Source organism: Thunnus maccoyii, chromosome 11, assembly GCF_910596095.1.
Source record: "Thunnus maccoyii chromosome 11, fThuMac1.1, whole genome shotgun sequence".
Lineage (NCBI taxonomy): Eukaryota > Metazoa > Chordata > Actinopteri > Scombriformes > Scombridae > Thunnus > Thunnus maccoyii.
In genome coordinates, this window is record NC_056543.1 from 9,465,433 (window position 1) to 9,486,258 (window position 20,826).

Below are 20,826 nucleotides of genomic sequence, written 5' to 3' on the forward strand. Positions count from 1 at the left end.
TTTCTTAACAAATCGACCGGTTAATGAGAGTCCTCCTCTCCTCTTCCTCCTCCTCCTCCCTGTAAAACCGATCTCATGACGGAGCTGCAGACTTGAGACTGAAGTCGTGACTTGGACCAGACTCCTGTGAGGCTTGATTGTGTAAACACTTCGTCGTGAGACGTGAAAGCAAAAACTTTTAAGTGTTAACTGGTAAAGTCCCAGAACAATAAAAAAAAAAGGTAGGACAGCGTCAGACAGGCCTTACATAACCACACACCTATTTCATTATTAGACCTTCATACTGAAAGAACCTGTAAACTATGTACAAACTGACGACTGACACAGGAAAGTAAAATGTTCGGTATTCATATTGGACTCGACATGTGACTGAGACTTGTCTCGAATGACTTGAAACTTGAGTTGCACTTGTCTCAAATAACTTTACACTTACCTTAGACTTGGACTTGTCTTGAATGTCCTGGGACTGGACTTTGACTGTCTTGAATGACTTGAGACTTGAATTTGCCTGCAAAACTTCAAGACTGACCTTTAAAAGACAGATAGTCCTTTTAACCTAAGAAGCAATAAAAGAACAAGCTGTATGCTCCATTTAGCTCTGGGCTGAACTTACACATGGTGTGTGATAGAATAGATAGAATAGAAGAATCTAGTGTGAGATATAATGAGATGAGACATGTACGTCATTTACTCTTACTCTGCTATGTCTCAGTGCATCTCTGTGAAAATGGGAAAGTGATTAGGCTTACTTCCTACATATACCAGTAATTCTGGAGGGTGTAATAGTTTGTGCCAAAAAAAGCTTTTTGTTTTGTTTATACTTTACTAAATAAAGCTCTTTCCTTATATTTGTCACACTTAAGCAAATGACATGGTGGCTTGAACCCAGTGCATTCATTATGTCTCAACTTTGTGCATTCAGCCACGTCTATATTAGTGCAGGATTCATCATTCCTCTCTACCTCGTGAGAAACAGAAGTGCCAATCCCGACGTGTGTCAGACACATTAATAAGACATTTTATTTAACTTTTCTTCATGATCATAGATTTTAAAATTCAATCATTAGAAGTCACTCCAACAAAATAGCAAACACCGCCTTCTTCTACTTTCCAAGAGCTTTTGGCACAAAGTACAAAGCAAGATCATGTTGCGGAAGTGTGGGTGTGTGTGTTTTGCTGACAGGCAGGTTACAGCTCAATGGACCTATAGAGGATGGAGGGCATTCAAAAATATCAATGAGGAAACAGTTCACACGGCACACTCTACCACACTGGGAGATCATAAATCAATAGAAACCTAAGGTCCACAATACACAAACTGTGCTTTAGGCGATGGCAACGTTTAGCAGAGATGTGCGTTGGCTAACTTAATACATTGCTTTATGTTCTCTCTGTAGTTAGAATTGTGATTTCTCCACTGTGAATTTTTACTCTTTGTTCTTTTTCATTCTTTTTTAACGTTTCCACATAACTGAATCAATTGGATGCAATCAATATGCGTAATTGTTGGGACAGTGTCTCTCCACACAGCAAAAACATGGATAACAGGGGTGTTTATGGAAGAAAAATTGGGCAGGTTGTGAGACTTTTTTGGTTAATTAACAGTTTCCAGTCCCCAAACATCTGCCTGTGTTTCTTGGCTCTAAAAGCCTTCATCCTGAAACAGTTTCACCAGTGTGTGTCTGCTGGCATTTCTTCATTTTAGTTTCCTTGGTGATGGATGGAGGGTGGAAGCTGCAGAACACAACATCATCACAGCCAGTCCTAATTGAGGCCTTAACCCCAGTGCAGTGACCGCAGCCCTCTGTGTTGTGCTGACTTTCACCTGCGCCGCACATTGGCCGATCTTCAGGCTGTGACATCGTTATCTCCTGCAATTTTCCAGCTGGCTTATACATATACGATATTTGTTTCCTCGTCAGGACAGAGATTTAGCTGCAGGTATGCCAAGAGTCTCATATGAGCAGGGGAAAGGAAATGAAAACTAAAAACAGACACGTTCTACTCCCACTGTAGCTTGACAGTGTGACAGTAAGCCATTTTTGCAAGATACAGAGTATATATTTAGTATATAACACACATCTGTTAAAAATCAGGTATCTTCGCATGACATGGAAACAAATTTATATCTGAGAGAAATTAATTTAGAATACGATGGTTTGCTTTTTGATTGCGTTACAAAGATATTCGGACAGTCCACTGACAGATTAATCTCATATTCATATATTTACAGAATAAAATCTGAAATCCCTGGGTTCCCTAACAGAGGTCTGAGTAACTTCCTTGTTGTATCCTTGTCATAGTGTAAACTGGTCTCCTGGGGAAAGTTCAGCACTTCGTTTTATTCCTGTGTTGCTGTTTGCTGTATAATAGGTGACAGTTATTTTTATGGTCTCCAAAAATAGCTGTTAGCTCCTTGTATGCGTGGTGGCATTATCGGCACATCCAAGATTCTTTGAAGAAGTTTCTGTCAATAAAAGTGATTTTTTTTTTTTTACATTTACAATATCTTTCCACCAGTCACTGTCCTGGTTCAGTGCTTGCTCGACTGTCATCATGAGAATTGATGCTTTTAAGCATCTCTGAAGAAGGATCCAGCTTTAAGTTTATCTCCTGTAGCTCCTCTTTAAGGTCCGTAATATGGTGATTCTGGACCAACTGACACCCCTTCCCAAAACACCAGCACTCAGGAAAAGAGATCCTTTGGTCACTGAGGGTGAATATGGAGCAACCTTAGGGACAAAAAGTACCTCTTGTCTTGAGTGACCTTGCCCCCCCTCCTTCCCTTCCCGTCACTAAACAATCCCCTCGCTGCGTTTGCTCCTCCACACCACCAGGGCAGTCATGAGGAGGGTGACCAGGATGGGTACCACAATGAAGGGACCCAGGATGCGGTTGGGTGGGTCCCTTAGGAGACGTCCAGACAGCGAGCAGTCGTGGAAGTAGTGCTTATGTACTCCGATGAAGAATTCATCCACCTGCCGGTTGGGCCAGAAGCACTCCATCTTCAGCGCAACCAGGTACGTGCAGTTTGTCAGCTCACCGTAGAGTCTGCATGTTGGTGACACAAAGGAAAAGAAAAGGGTCAGTGGACCATTCGCTAAGCCCCAGAACAATCATGTTAAGAGTCACATTACTCACTTGCAACATCATTTTGAAAAGTTTTGCTCACCAGATGCCCTGGTCACTGTGACATTCGATATGATTTTAAGCACCTAAAGTCATTTCAAACTCAAAGGAGAGGTTCACAATTCTTCAAGTCTGTCTTAAAACAATATCAGGTGTCCATAAGAACATTCAAACAAGTTTTGTAATCATTCCTCCTGTTCATACTGACTATTAAAAGTTCTCCACTAAATATGCTTACAATGTAAGTGATGGGGGACAAAATCCACAGTTCTCTCTTTTTTAGCAAAATGTATTGAAAAGTTTTGGTTTCTGGAGCGTAAACTTCAAAAATCCAATAAAGAACAGGACAAAGCCGCTAACGTTACCCGCTAACATCTGATAACAACACCAGCGTCCACACAGTGGATGAGCTAGTTGTGAATGAGGTGTTTGTTTTTTTTTTTTTTAATGAAACTTGTAACAAAACAAACTAATGTAGTTTACTGATGATACTCTAACTGTTGGGCTTGAAAGTAATGCTAGATTATGTACGTAGTAAACTAGTGTGCTGGACACGTGCCTTGTTACGGTTGCTAAGTTATATAGTTTACGCACAATTCGGGATCAATGTACAGGAATTGAGAAATTCTTACATAGACATGATCATTTTCATCTTTAACTTATGTTTTTTATGTGTTGACGAAATCTACCATCCTTCATTTTATGAAACTCTTTAAGCTGAATGGGATGAACTTATATCCATAGTGATCAATGCAAAATGAGCCTGCTTTGTCTCTAATAAATGACGATCTGTAGATTTCAGGATTTCATCTTGTTACAACAATATGAGCATTTTTTTTTCATAGTTTACAGAATTTAGAAATTATGGACAGGAACTGAGTTACATCTCCTTGGAATGGATGGAAGGGTTTGTCAAGCAAAACATTAAATACATCTTAAAATACACAGTATTAGGTTAGAAATAATAATGTGAAAGCTCAGTAAGTTATTTAATTAAATAAAATAAAAGATTGCCCAGGTGGTTCAAAATGCAAAACACTTCATAGAAACCTTCAGGGGAAAAAAGAGAGTAGTTTTGTACCGAGTCTATTGTTTAGATATAAAATGTGTGTGTTTGTCGCTCCCTCTCCATAGTGAGTAGATTAGCTTCAAGGGCTGTAACTGATTTGGTGACCCATGATTATAGCTGAGCACACAGAGGACACTGCAGCTGCACAAATTAGAAGGTCAGATACATCATAACAAATATAGTATATAAGGTTCAAGCACAGATTCACACGTACAGGCGCCACACAGACACCACTGATTGAGGTTTTCTAATGGCTTAAAGGCCTGGCAGCCACCCAACTGATTTCTAGTCCATAAGACACCAACTTATTTATCTATGTTGACAATGACATGTATGCTCGGTATATGTGCTGTGCTGCATTCACCTGAGATGGAACTGCCGGCTGAAGTCACTTAGTTGAAAACATTTAGGCGATGACTTCGGCAGAATCATTTCACCAAGATGGAAGTTTTCAAAAGGCTCTTCTTCCAGTTTGTATTATTTATGACTACATTTATGTGTGATACAGCCATCCCATTAATGTCATTCTTTCCAGTGATACACAAATGATGCAATGGGTGAAGCATCACTTTCTGCGACAATGTTTTGATTACAGTCTACATTAAGTTTTAGCACAAGTAGAAATGAAAATGTGGCAGTTAGTAATACCTTTACACCTTTACCTTTCTATCAAACCTATGTTCAACTGGTGCAACAGGCTGCTGGGTCTTTTGCAGACACTTACACACTTAATGAGAGTACTGAGACTGAGCCATACAGTAAATGTGCAGCAGTAAAAACAGTAAGTCGATGAGGCTTCGGATGTTCAGATTCTCACTCTTTTTTTAATCTGTTGAAAGTAAACATTTCAAAAAGTAAAATATAATAAGCTTTGTTAATATCGAAACATTGTCTCATCTGGTAAAGAATGTCAGTCTGTCCTTTCTGATCTACGCAGCTCAGATGTGTTTTTGATCAATATTCTAACAGCTTGCGATGATGCGCCTTAACACAAGATGTTTCTTTGTGGAAGTTCAGTAGATGTAAACAGCTCAGGGCTGGTTGGCATGGGACCAGCTCTGCAGAGCACTGTGTTTGCTTCGGGTGGCAAGTTCACTCTGTCTGGGTGCACCTCCCTTCCTCTGCTGTTTCCTTGAGATTTTATAAATCAGTTGTAGATGAGAAAAAAAAAGAATTCTGGTCCTGCTCCTTGTCTAATGAGCACTGAGGTTTTCTGGGAATGTTTATGAGTCACCGACTGAAAGAAGTCACAGCGGAGTTGAGGCAGGGGTGTTTTCACAAAAAAGATGTAGTTGGTTACCAGCTCACCTCATGAAGCCAATGTTAGCATCAAATTAAACCTGACTGTGTGCAGCTTTTGTAAGGGTAAGAGAATGTTGCACCTACCTGTATTGTGCATACAGCGTGTGTGCTGAATGTACTCTCCTATGTATTTTCTATGGATAACAATTTCCTTTGAATCAGCCAACCTTATTAAACAGAGTCCAAAATGAAAAAGCCTATCATAAAGCCATTTAGCAGTTATATATATTGTATTGGTTAAAATAATGTTATCTTTTAAAAGCAAGCAGTTTCAGCTCTATCTTAACATTCCTCTCAAATGATAATGTGTAATGTCAGAGGATTTATCACTTGTAGTGATAAACCTACAGAGAATTATCAGCTCCCCTCGGCTTTAAGGAGCTTTATAGCGAGTTTCAGCTCATTGTTTAGCTGTCTGGCTGCTACTTTACTGTTTTGGTATATTCTCACCACACTGAAAGCATTTTTGAGGCCACAGCTGTTTTCAGTAAGAAAAATGTCTAAAAACCCAGTCTAGACTACCTGTTCAGCACCAAATGGCAAACAGACAGAGTTAATGACTCATTGGTGAACATATTGGAGCATTTAGCAGCTAAAGAGCCAGATATTTCCCTCAGGAGTTGGTGGAGACCAAAAACAGAGTTAAGAGAGATTGGACTTATATTCGCCAAGTGGCAAGAAACACAACTCCGAATGAACAATAACGTTGCTCTGTAACTGCTTGATGTGGATATAAGCAACTGTTTGCTAACAAGTTCAACATATCAACTTAAAAGGTGATGATAGGACAATGTTGTCTTCACAACTAGTTTCTACTGCCCCCAAGTGGCCAAAAAAGCAAACAAACAAACAAACCAAAAAAAAAAACAGCTATTGCAGGTTGAACCCAGCATGTGCGTTGCCTTTGCCCAAGACATTCAGTTCTGTGCTGATGTCTTTTTAACTATTCAACCGCTATTTCATTGCCCAACATTGGCTCTGAAAGGCCACGGGGCAATTGTATTTGTGAAGCAGAAGGAACATGCTTGTATGTATTATGCATGTGTTACCAGTAAATGTATTTATAAGTGTTTTCAAATTAATAAGTAAAAAAAAAAGACAGAATTGGCAGGGATAAGACAGGGGAAACAAAACAGTAGGGAGTGTGTGAAATGTACTCGATTAACATGTCATATCATCTCTGGCCTCTTCATCCATCTATTTAATCCCTCTTCCACCTCCCTTTTACCCTGATTGTTTCTCTCTCTCATGCTGACATCCAGAGCTGATCTCCATCCCACCCCTGAGAGCCATGACCGATAGTATTACCACTGATTGTCGACTTTAATTATATACTAAAGAGGTGCGACTCGAGGATTAAAAGTATCACTAATGTCAACATGGAGACACAGAGCTGGTGGCCTCTTTTGCTGCTCCTCACTCAAACTTTAAATGAAACAAGTTTCATCCAGACCACCGATGGAGGCTCCAAAATACAGAATGTTTAATTTTCTGTTCTCTCAGTGACTGCAGAGTGGTAGCAGGGTTACTGCTGGCTGCTGGTAGGTGCAGAGACATTAAAATGGTTCAATCTGAAGGTTGTAACAGAAAAAAAAAGAAGAAAAAAGAAAGTAAGGAACCTGTTTTCAATTGAATATGCTGTACATTCAGTGCAGAAAGAAAGCCTGTGACTCTTGTGTTGGACAACTTTAGCAACATTTTTTGAGGCTGAAACCTTTTGATTACATCAGGCTTAACAAGTATTAAAAGTATTAAGTTTACTCAGAAAGCCGGACACTCTCATCCAGTTACACGCTGATGTTAAAGCGCCAGAGCCTGAGCACCATTGCCTGATTTGTCTATTCCTGCTTGTCTAATTGAGTTTAAACATCGGGACAGCTAAGCAAGGGTTTACATAAATGGTTCGAGAAAAGAGACAACTTAAAGCATTGTTTATTCGAAACAGTAATGGAGTTTCTGTTGCTCCTATTTCAAATCACTTTAAATCCCCTGATACTCATATTGTTGATCTTCTACATGAGTCATGTTCGCTATTTTAAAGTTAAAAGCATTCTCTAAAATAGAAAATAGCGACACGGATAAGAAAACAAATGAAGAGCCTGCAATAGCAGGGAGAGATTGATCATATTTTGTTCATTAGAAGAGACTCTTTTCCCATATTTAAACTGAAAAAGCAAAGAATAACATCGAAGCTTTACTAAGTAGACCTGCCTGTATGGTACTAAAGGGCAAACTCAACATAGATGATGGATATTTTATAGTTCTGTAATACAGCATTCAAAACACAGTTTTGGGAGGAAAATCAGCATATCTCATACCATAAGACAATATTTTTTTTCATGAACCTAAAATTCTTTAAATATAACAGTTGTGTGTGAAATGACGTATGCAATATAAGATAAAAAGGGGATTAAAGACTTAATGATTTCAGCCTGTGTTTATGTATCACCTGTGATCATGAAAAAATAATCTCCAGATACAACTAGCATGATGGTATTTTAAGGTGTGAACATGAATTTTCACAGAAGTTTCAGTTTGTGCATGTGTAAATGAAAAAAAAAAAGGTTTAATAGACGCCAGTAGATCTCATTCGGTGCAAACTCCTTTCGGGGCCTGCTGAGCAATTATTACTGTGTAGAACATCACAGCCGCTCACTCAGCAAACTGATAAATATCTTTTTTTGGAATTTTAAGAGCAGCAGCACTTAAGCAGATAACAAAAAAGTGGTCGAAACCAGCAGCACCACAGCTAAGCACATGGAAGGACAACTAAATCTATAAAATGGAGATGATAAATCACAGGATCAGGAATCTATAGCTAAACTGTTTGATGTGAGATGGAAGAGGATCCATAAAACAAATAAGCCTTAAGATAGTCCCTGAGCCAAACCTATTATATATTATTGTTATTGATTTTTGTTTTTCATTATTATTTCATTGCTTAAATTTCTATATCAAATGTCTCTTCCTTTGGGATGTTGGGATCGTGGGGTTATACTATAGTTTTATATAGATATAATATAGTTATTGTAAAGTTGTTTGATCCTTCCTTCTTTCCTTTTTTTGAGAAGTAAGTATTATAAGGGATCATAATAAATAAAGGCAATCTCATTCATTTTTCTTCCTGTTTAAAAATAATCAAATCATAATGTATAGGAAGGGAGAGATGGGAATAGACAGATAGAGATACAAACAAATATATACAGGCAGCCTAAACTGACTATATTTATTATAAAAATATCCCACATGGATGAAGGACAGGGGGAGCTTAATTAGGCAGGGGCGTGCTGTCTTAAGTAGTTTGATTTGTTGACTGAGGAGCACAGTGTGAATTAATAAAACCTGGATGATGAATAAATAAAAGCAACACAGAGCAGAGCTGCTCTAGTGACTCTAGAAATAAGCCGGATTGTCCTTTTATTCCACTAAATGACATTCACAGAGCCTGGTGGGTAAGATGGATAGATATGTTGGTCAATAAATGAAATTACTTATAAAAATATTTATAAAAAAATCATTTTATATAGAATGCTCTGGTCAAATCACCAAAGGCAGAACTGTGAGGTCAATGAGATATCCACAGTAACTGCAACAATAAACATCATTATCTCTGCCCAGGAGATTGTTTTCAGTGGAAAGTTAGGAGAGAATGAGTAATTTGTTTTCGGTGTGGATCTGGATCCAGATGCACATTAAAAATATGTCCAAATGTTTGTACATGTTATATTTTCAGAATGACAAATTGAAAAGATTTTGTGACCTTGATGGAGATATAAACCATATTAACCTTATTTATATAAATGGGGTGGTTAAAATATTAGAAACACTTCTCTGTATAAAGCAATATCAAGAGCAACTCTTTCAAAATGACCACAAATTGAATTTACACCTCTACGGCTGTTTAAACAAAATCTAAACATTATAACCTTCACATACTGCAGGGCTGTTGTATTAGACTGTTGTAGCAACAGTGTGTGGACCTGACAAACTGGATACTGAGCATATTATATACTGTATATAAGGAGGTGCATTACATCATGTCTCTACCTTAGCATTCACATGTACACACATCACAGACAAATGGTCGACAGAGGAGCAGTTTCTGGGAGCTGGCCAATCAGAACAGAGTGGGCTCATCAGGTGGGGGGGCCTTAAAGAGACGGGAGCTAAAACGGCCTGTTGCAGACAGAGGCTGAACTGAGGGGCTGCATAAAGAGCCAGTATAAGATAAGTAAGGAGCTTTTTAAAGTAAATCATGCAAAGGTATACCAGCAGAATCCCAGAATATTAATATAGACCTGAAATGTGCATGATATGTCCTCTTTAAATAACATGAACATAACTTCTGTCTGAAACCTATGTTCATGTTTGTTCATATGTTATTTTCTTGCTTAATTGTTTAACTTGCTGGCTGAACAGACATACTCTAATGGAAACAAAATCTACAATATATATGCAGAGGTAAAGTTACAGCAGTAAGTATATGCAATGTAAATTTTAGCCCTTGCAAATATTCATGCCATAATTGAGCTATAAAGACACAAACTTTATCCTCAACCATTGTCAGTTTAGCGCCACAGTTTCAATAAACCTTTCTCACAGTATATTAATCATTGTTGCACCCATTGAAACAGGTCTAACAAACTAACTATAAATCCAATTGTGATCAGTTTATAGGCTCTGAACTATTCAACAATAATGCAGATAAAATGCATCTCCCCCTCCACCATGTGATTGTTATGCCAGGTCTCATCATTCTCCTGTTGATTAAAAAAACTAATTTCCCTGATTTGAACATCCTGTCAAAACCAAAAAAAAGGATTTCTGTCATCTACAATTAGTAGAGTCAGCAGCCTCTAAACGGAATTCAGGTCAGCACTTCCCACTAAGTTTTTAGTTGTTCGTGTTCAGTCTAGTTTATCAGTCTAGTTCCTCTGAACTCCTCTATCGACACTTTACAGAAGACAGGATTAAGGAACAAAGACGTTTTTTAGGAGATCAAACAAAAGCAGCTTCCTGGCGCAGACTGCAAATAGTTTTGATCAACAGCGATACTGTCATTAAACTTTTGTCTATTATAACGGTCGGGAACATCTGATAAGACGAGAAAGAAATCCCTTTGTGGAAAATGGGTCAGTAAGCACCAAATAAACATTGGAGATTAAAGACTATTGTCATGTCACACAAAGACACGTATCTATAAAGATTTTGTTACAATTCTCAATTTTATATACTAGACCAGTTATCACTATTTATATCCTCTGTCCTCTAATATTGAACCACGTGTCATCACCTTAAACCGGAGCTTATGTAAGTATTTTAGGCCGTCATCGAGAAAAACATCATTTGTATTTACTGTTCAGAAGCTTTCTGTCATGACTGCTAGGAGATAGATCACCTCTGAGGCCACAAAGCGGAAAGAGTGAGATTTCTCCCTGTGAAACCAAAGAAATTCAAAAACAGGCCAAACTGTCACTACTGAGCACATCAGACAAAATGTTCTTCTTTACTTTCTACTTTGTTATTCTACCTCCCGCAACCCCCGTTCCTCTGAGGGGAGACTGAGCGTCGGAGTTCTTTCTCGAATTCCTACAGAAGACGTAAAAGTGATGAAATATTTCGAAAAGTTTCAAAGATTTTCAAATATTGCAGCAGCTTCTTGTTGTTTCTGTCCCTGAAATACACAAACTATTTTTTTTTCAGGTCATATTTGGTCTTACTTTTCTTCCCTCTCTCTCTATCTATCTGTTTCAAATCAGTCACTGGTGATTGGTGTGTGTATTGACACTTATGTGTGTGTGTTTGTGTGAATAATTGCATGTGTATTCAGAGCTGTGTCTGAGTGCTTTAAGTATGTTTATATTGGGATATGCTCTTTATAACTCTGTTTGTGTGTCACCTGATGAATCAAGATTTGTGCATTCGTGTGTGTAAATGTTTATTCTGTCTTATCTCTGCTAGACCTGGCGCTCAGATTACTGTAACTATGATCTGACAGCACAGTCTTTTTTTAACACAATTAATCACAAGTATTTACGATTCGTGATGTACTGGTGCTGCTGTCCCAAACACAGACAGAAGTCCAAACAGTTCCAACTGTCAAACAACAAGCACAGAACCTGACGGTGACCATGATGAATGTATGCGTATGATGATCTCCAGCTTTAAATATCATTATTGAGAAATTGGTCATTGTGAGTTGCTTAATAATGGTAGTTTAACAAAAGAATTAAATGCTGTGTTAACATCTGTATTATTAATTCACTAACCCAACTGGTAATCACATTTAGTTTAGTTAGAGACCCAAAGTATTTTGAAACCTACACTGTAAAAAACTTACTGTGAAATTCACAGTAATTTACTGGCAGCAATTGACAAGTAACTTACTGTAAAATAATATCACAGTAATTAACTGGCAGCAATTGACAAGTAACTTACTGTAAAAAAAACAGTAATTTACTGTAATTTTGTTTACAGTAACAGTATTTTAGCTGTAAAATATGGATGTAAACAATATATTGTTTACATCCATATTTTCCAGCTAGTTTTTTTCTTCCCTGTCTTTTGTTGGCACATTGCTGCGATTCTTTGCTGTTGATCAGTGGAATTGCCCAAAACTGGCAGCAGAAAAGTTTATTGCAGTACTGCATACTCATGCATCACGTATGCATGTATATCTTTGTGTGCGTGCATAAGATATACACAAATCACCCACTCACAAAAAAAAAGCTTCAGTGTGCTCCTAGTGGTCAAAAACGCCACAGAGAACCTTAGAGTTCCCCTCTAGAAGTGTTTTAAGACTTGAAAAATAATGAAAAATAAAAATATTCTGCTTTGAATAATAATATGTCAGATAGATGTTGCACAGTTAAAAAAAAACTGAAACTCACTGAAACTCACTGAAAATCCAGAATCTATGAATATGCAAGTATTTTTCGCAACATGTCTCCCACTTCACTAAATGTCCATTCTCAGTGTTTGCTAACTGGAGGCTTCAAGTTTCCATGTCACACTGTAAGTTGCAAGTTGCATAGTGGACCAAGATCGGCTTCCAGACTAGTTGTGATGTCCAAAAATCTGGTTGTGTGTACACGTCTTAGTGAGCACAGAGAAACTTCAGCATGTAAATAATAAAATAACTGAAAACTTTCCTTTAGCGTCTTTTTAGGATTGTATTATAACACAACAGCAAAATATAAATGTAATGATAGTCTCCCCAAAAACATGTAGCAGAAGGAAATTCAGAGGCAAAATTCAGGGAATGAAAAGTATGTAAAACACTCGCCACTGCTCTGTGTTGTAAACTCACTGTATCTGCTTCTCTTCACAAGTGAAACCTGTGAACGCTGCTGTACTAGATATAAAGAGATGATTATAGAGCACAGATGACAGCTTAGGTAGAAGATATTCTATATAGAGATCTGTATAGTGTCTGTGTGTTTATGTGGAGAGACAGTGTCTCATTGTAAGAGATGGGATAAAAACACAGAGGCAAAGGGACTCACACAGACAGAAAATTAAAGGAAACGGTGAAAAATGAGGAAAAGAAAACTCATCCCAAATTCTTTTCCCACAGATGAATCTCAGTGGGACCAATGAGTCCTCAAAGTGAATGTTTGGAGTATTGATGCAAAGACTCAGAACGAGAGATATGGATCAATTAAATCATGAAAAAACATCTCTTGTTGTGTTTGGGCTCATGTATACTAAGTTCGAAATGAAATCTGAAGTGTGCAAATGCCAATATCAGCTGACAATACAGGAGGGAGATTATGAAGGCTTGGACTTGTTTTTACAGCAACAAAGGAAAAGAAAAGGAGAGATTTGTTCTTTAGACATGGCAAAGAGAAAAATACAGATATTTCAACATTAGTATGGACGTGGAGGTGAATGTATATCAGCCATTTTGACCCATCTTTAACCCAATTTTCATTTGTAGATGTGGACCAAGACTCAGGCTCAAACATATGATAATTGTAGGTTTCTGTGTGAACTACATTACTGCTACTTCCTCCCTGATGCTACTGACAGGTCGCTATGACTCATTGTCCATATCCAGCTATGACATATTAGGCTAATACACATGAAAACTATCGTAACCGAGCCAAATATTCAAATCATTGTCCTAATGCTATTAAAGATGCATTGCATAACAGCTGCAGCCGCACGACAATCCGGGCAATGCTGGATGTTATCCAGTCATTAAAGCTATAAAAAAAAAAAACCCACACAGCAATCCATTCCTAATCAACGACTAATCATCCGTTTAATCACAGAGGTCCACAGAAAGGGAACTTCAATTAGCTTTCCACACTACTGAGCTCGCTGGAATTTTCTGGCCAGACTTTGCACGGAACCCAATGTGAGCTCACCCCACAAATAGGATTTTTAAATTATTACAGACGGCTGACAGGCATGCATGACTGACTGACCGAAATACCCTCCAACAATCACACAGGAAAAAAGCTCTCGTAAAAAGAAGAAACAGAGCTATTTTTAAACTAAGAGCCTGCGGCATGCAAAAAAGAGACAAGGGCAAAATGAGAGAATGAGACCTTAATTAGGACTAATGAAAAACATATCAGTCTTTGGATTTATTGGGAAATCTGATCCTGCGTTTATGTCACCCCTTCTGTATGTCGAGAACAAGCTGGTTTTTAAAGGACCAGTGTGTAGGATTTAGCGGCATCTAGCGTTAAGGTTGCATTTTGCAACCAACTGAATACCTCTCCCCTCCCCCTCCCCCTCCAAGCGTGTAGGAGAACCTACGGTGGCAAAAAACTTGCAAAAAACACGAAAGGCCCTCTCTAGAACGTGTGTTTGGTTTGTCCATTCTGGGCTACTGTAGAAACAGGGCGGTGCAACATGGCGGGCTCTGTGGAAGAGGACCCGCTCCATATGTATATATAAAGGACTCATTCTAAGGTAACGAAAACACAGTAATTCTTATTTTCAGGTGATTATACATTAATTAAAACATACCAAAATAATCATCAAAGCTCCCTTAAGTATATATGTTATATAATGTTAACACAGTACGTTAAATGAGCATGATGCAAACTGTAAAAGAGGAGAAAATGAGGACTTGTAATGAAGACTTTTATGGAGACACATCTAGGCTACAGGAATTAATTATGTAGGCACACCAAACATGCTCTTTTTGGAAGTCCTGGGAGAATTTGTGTCTAATTGTTTTATTAACACAGCAAATGAAAACTAAAATTAAAGAATAAAGCGTCTGTTGTTTTTGGAGTGTGAATGAACTCCAGATAATGCCAAAGGATTGCGTGTGTGTGTTTAAGGCCACACTAAGATACCACCATGCTAAAAACAGCAATGTAATAAAGTGCCACAATTAGCCAGCTAACCCAACAGACAGAGTGGATGGACGAGCAGTTACAGTCTACAGGGCCTTGTGCTACTGAGGTTGGCAGATGGATTGACTAAAGCAAACGCATAGTTAATCAACCCCATACATATTTATAAGCAGAGGATTATCTCCAGTTGTTGATGTTGAAGTTTTCAGAAAGTGATGGAGGGCAGCTAAACTTTTTTTTTTTTTTTCATCAAATGCATATTAGTGTTGTTGTGGAGGTCCACGTTTCCATATTTATTTATATAATAAAAACATGATTTCTTTGAAGAGTCTGGTCTCATTATTTATTTCCATTTTTCCCTTTTATTTGCATACACTTCACATATCATTGGGGCTTTGCCGTAATTAACTGAAGAAGTAATAGTGGGACATAATTCCCTCTCCTTGAGACAATCCTCATAAATGACTACAAAACTTCACACTGTGTTAAGTACTGTTATAAGTATATTGTGAGGCCACTAAAGCTCTGATCTTTGAATTTATTATGAGTGTTTGTTTACCAAACTGCTGATTTCAAGGTTTCAAGGTTTTATTGTCATTCCAACACATTGTAGGAATGAAATTCACATTACTCGCCATGCCAGTGCAATAAGATATATAAAAACACATGTTAAAATCAGAAAATATGGGAATAAATGAGTGAAATACTGATATAATAATAAAATACCAAAGTATTTATAAAAAAAAGTACAAAAGTATGAAAAGTACCAAGTAATAGCAGGAGTGTGCACAGTACACAGGAAAACACACAGTGGTGTAAGCAGTAGTGCAATTGGTGTTATAAATAAATAGATAGTAAAATGACAGTGTAGTTAAAGTGACTATAGTGTTCCTATTGGTTGGGGGGGGGGGGGGGGGGGGGGGGGTGACCTAAATGCTCCACTGTGAAGCAATGGGAGAGAGGACTTCCTGTGATTTCTCATAAAATAAAAGCTGTTTTTGCCAAATTACAACTGCATACTTTTTGCGTGCTTACTTTTGCCTCCTCCACACTCTACCCAGGTTGCACCCCTCATCTCCTCAAAATCTCCTTTTGTGTGCTACATGTATGAAAGGACAACTCCAGAGAATCAGGTCTGGCTATTGTTAGACATTTGCTCCAACAAAAGTTGTATCTTATAATCACCATGTCCATTGAATTAAAAACAGAGATTCTTGCTCCAGTTGTTTGCCAGAAGGCCTCTTCTGTTATAATGGCTGCAGAAAAGATCACCGTAAAGGCTCAGACTCTTAATAATAGGAGTTGTGCCCATCGGCTTGAAGCAATTAAATTGTTTCTCTCTTTGTTCAGAGTTGCTGATGGCACTGAATAATTGGACATGACAGCTTAATAAATGACCAAATCCTTCATCATTCTCTGTTTTTTTTTCTCTCCAGCTGTTTTATAATCATCCTCTCGTTAAATTAAACATCTCTCCAATTATAGTATAGGCCTACACCTCCACCTGATTTATTAATTTTCTTTGTCTTTGTTTTTTCCCAGCTATATGTCAGTTCATACCAGTCGATTTTCCACTAAATTGTTTCTTTGATATGTAATAACTACAGAATATAAGCTTCATTTGCCACAAAGGAGCCTTTTCAAACCATCAGCCTTACATATGCAGACTACATCGGCACACATCCTCCCAGCGTAGGTGGTGACCTGGGTGTCATGTGTATTATTGAAGAGCTTGTGGTACTCTGACCTCACGTAGAAGCTCCAGGGAACCAAGAGCTATGAAAGTTGCGGCTGAATGAGGGAAAAGTATAATGTAGAGTGAAATAAAGCGAAGGAAATAAAGATTTATGGTTAAGAATGTGATGAATTGTTGGCTAGTTAGCATTTGTGTAGATCTGGGAACTGTGTGTCAAAGCTGGCTATAAATGGCCGTACCTCACTTTAACTGCGCAACCAGTTTAGACAGCAGTTGTGGCTAGGAAGCAGATATGTTTTGTACTGTTTTGTATAAATGGTACTGATTCTGTTGACTAATCTGATATAATTGATCTATGCAGCATCAACAAGGGCATGTCCTGATTACTCATTAAGTAATCTCATGTAGGTATAATTAGACACAAAAATGCGAGGTTTGAACAATTAGCAATGAGGAAAAAACAAATAACACACTGATGTGTTCTCTGCCTTATTTGTTATTATAATGATATAGACATATTATATTTTATGCATCTATTTGTTTATGTGATCCAGAGACAAGTGTCAGATGAGTATTTAAAATGCAGACCCTGAGCTCGTTCATTTCCAAAAACAGTGTCAGTAACATGTGTCAAAAATGTACTAATTGAACATAGATGGTGACGTGTTATCATTCCTGTCTCCGGTTGGATATTTATGTCTTTCCATCTGCCTTCCATCTGCATTAGCAGAAGTGTCATATTTTCCATCTGCTAAGTGTCTCGTACATACCTGAGTGCTAGCGGACCAAATTGATTCATTTCAACAGCATTCTTCTCTGATTTTTCATACAGCTAAATTCATCATCAGATGCATTTTTTTTTTCTTTCACAGCGGAGCCAGTATCAGAATAATTTGATTAATCTCAGTTAAACATCACTGTGTCAATACATTGATTGTGCACCCAGCGACTTCCTGCATCCAGAGACAGTTGTAGGAATATTAAAAATGTATCAGTATTTCTCATAAACTCCCTTTTTTTCCTGCTACATTTCTGCAGGTATAAACGTCCCTGCCTTCTCTGGTGTCTATGAGGAACTGAGTTGCCCAATTTTCCTTTTTTTCCCCCCCTCAGGATAATATGGGTGACACAGGTTATCTAAAGCTCTTCAGTCATGGTGATGTGACTGCCATTTTGCAAGCATCACCTCCCTGGGCAGAGTTGCTGGAAGCAATTAGACAAGCTTGACAGTACATCTTATATTGATTTACTGAGCTGCGCATCCACTAGTAAACATTTGAACATGAATTAGTATGCAAAGGGTGTAGACTGATATTTGTGCTTGTGATTATGAGTCATGCATTTTGCATGTAAACAGTTGTCTGTTATGACAAGCTGCTCAATAGTTTCACCGCTGCTGGAGTGAAACACCTAATGCACTGTTGCTTTTCTCCACCTTAAAAGACCACAGCAGTGAAGCTGCATGTTTTACTCCATTTAATATTTCACCATTAGTGTTTCACTTTTTTTGAATATGTTTTATACCTTCCAGGCAGCCACTTGTTTTAATTAATTTCCATACAATATTAAAATCTATTGGCAGACTGTTGAAAATTGCTTGAATTGTGAACATCGTGTCTGCAGATGCAAATGCGGTTCCTCATTTTTGTACTGCTTACAAAAATGAATACAGACTTGACGTTTACTGTGAGGGATTATACAACTCAAGCAATTCTCAAGAGTCAGCTATCATACTGCTTTGAAATTAAGGGAAAACCTACTGGCAGCATGGGAGGAAGAAAAAAACATTAATAAATTCTGAAACTCTACAACATGCATTCAAATATTGTCAGCAGTAACGTGATGTAGCAGTCATTATCATGATAAAACACTGTTGTGAGCCTTCAATCGTCTGTCTAGGAAGCCCTGTTTTATTAACAGAAGTAAGAGTGTGAATTGTTAATGAACATATTTGGGATGCTGCAAAATAATGATACTGAACATATCTGCAAAATGTTCCATAACAACATATTTTATGTTCTTACAATCATAGCAACTAACGCATTATCAAACTGTTTTTATGGTTACGTTTAGGCTCGCACAGAACTTGGTTTAAGTCAGGGAGAGATCATAGCCTTGGTTAAATATTGAGTCCATGTGTCTCCTTAATAAACATTTAACTGAGACCAAATTTCTTTTGTTGCCTTAACCTGACCACATGCAGGACTCAGGATGTTTTTTGATTTGTGCATCCACCATCTGCCTCAACCACCTGGCTGCAGTATGACTTGCATACATCATATAAACGCACCTCATCCACTGCAAAAAAATGTTGCCATTGAACATAATCCAGGTAGCAATAATATTTCTGACCAAAATGTAATTTAAAAACAAAGTATTATATAAAATATTAGACTTGGTTGCTCCAGGACATGGAGACGGGTTGTGAAAGCAGGATATATTTTGTGTGTGTAATAAACCAAAGGATCAAATAATTCATCCATACACTTTAGTGGCATCAGTAATGTTTGTGTCAGAAGAGAAGAAGTCACATCATCCAAAGAATTTAGATATTTCAAATGTCTCGCCACTTTGTTGTGTTGTTTTCTTGGATTTAATGGAACAACATTAATGGGTATATATAGTATAAGAAAGTGAAAATTTAGCAGAGAAAAAAAGTCTACCTTTACTTCCAATTGGCCGTTTTCATGGAAGACATGTCAGAACATAATACAATTAATGATGGCTGAATTCTCAATAGCTGCTCCAGTTTATTGGTCCTGTTTTGGCTCATGCTGGCCCACTATCATACCATCATGGCTTACTGGGACACTTTCATAGAACAGAGCCACAGTTAATGTTAATAGTAACACCTGGGCTTTTCCTACATTGACAAGTCAAAATGTCTGTTGTGAAAAATAAGAAAAAACAAAACAAAAAAATTAAAGTAGACTTTCCTCACAGTTCACATATCAAAATCTTTTTTTTTTTTTGTATTAGGAGGTTTGTCTGATTTTAAAGCAACTGACAATAATAGCTGTCACTGCATCGTGTGCTTGCATTTTCAATAGACTGATTAGAAATACAAAAGAGCTGAGATGTCACCGGAGTGATTTTCTACTGACGAGCTTTGCAGCACCTCAGTGATTAGCACTGTCACCTGCTAGTTGTATTAATTTCCTGGTCGTGTCATTGTGGGTGCTCCTGTCTAGAAACTTCAAAGGATTTCTAATTTCCCATCGCTTCTCAATGCTGCAGCTAAGTGCACTCATCACTGAGTTTGCTGATGACACAACCATCCTGGGCCTCATCACAGACAACGCTGAGACGTCCTACAGAGAGGAGTTGATGACACTAACCAGCTGGTGCGAGGACAACAAAGTCTCTGTTAACATCAGTAAAACTAAAGCAAAAAAGCTTCAGCAGCTGAGGACCTCTCCTGATCACTACACACGGACAAGCTCACCAGCAGCTCTATTTCCTGAGGAGACTGAGGATGTTTGGCATGAACAGCAGCATCCTCATGAACTTCTACAGGTGCACCATCGAGAGCTTGTTGACGGGCTGCATCACGGTCTGGTACGGGAACTGCACTGCCCACAGCCGCAAATCACTGCAGAGAGTGATCGAGGTGGTGGCACAGCACATCACTGGAAACAGACTCCCGGCCATTCAAGGTATCTTCCACCAGCCGTGCCTGCAGAAGGCACATAGCATCATCAAGGGCCACAGCCACCCAGCACACAGACCGTCCTCCTTGTTGGCCACACATACTGACAGATGTAAGGACGGTTTTTACCACCAGGCCATCAGGCTTCTCAACTAATTTATCCAAATATTCCACATCACTTATTTGCTTACCTGCTTGTCTGCACTATTTACTGCTCACTGCACTGTTTACTCATGACTGCTGCTATTGATCCAGGACTGCTACATACCCAATACCACAATACTGTTGTATATACTTGTCACTTTTACTTATAAATACTCATTTTCATATTATATATATATATATATATATATATATATATATATATATATATATATATATATATGTGTGTGTGTGTGTGTGTGTGTGTGTGTGTGTATATAGTGCTATATTTTATTTATATCTCATCCCATCTTTTTACATTTTTTATCTTATATTCTATATTTTATGACTATTGCTCTTATTGCTGAGCTAACCTGTGTTGACCTGCATATGACTAATACAAACTTTCTGATTCTTTCTGATTCTGAGGAGTGAGACAGCCCTGTATTGAGTGGTGGGTAATGGTGAGGTGACCTGACTGGGGCATGTCCCTGCTCCTTTCTTATTGCATGCTGGGATTTAA

At 38.1% G+C, this 20,826-nt stretch overlaps 1 protein-coding gene across 2 annotated transcripts in view; it reads right to left on the minus strand.

Annotated features, from left to right (window-relative positions):
• Window positions 1-1,013: 1,013 nt before the first annotated feature.
• ramp1 (receptor activity modifying protein 1) overlaps window positions 1,014-20,826 on the minus strand; it is a 71,358-nt gene continuing 51,545 nt past the window's right edge. For both annotated transcript variants that reach the window (XM_042425435.1, XM_042425434.1), the window contains exon 4: window positions 1,014-3,051. In XM_042425435.1, coding sequence (XP_042281369.1) covers window positions 2,796-3,051 — 256 coding nt within the window. In that variant the 3' untranslated portion in view covers window positions 1,014-2,795. The remainder of the gene's footprint in view (window positions 3,052-20,826) is intronic.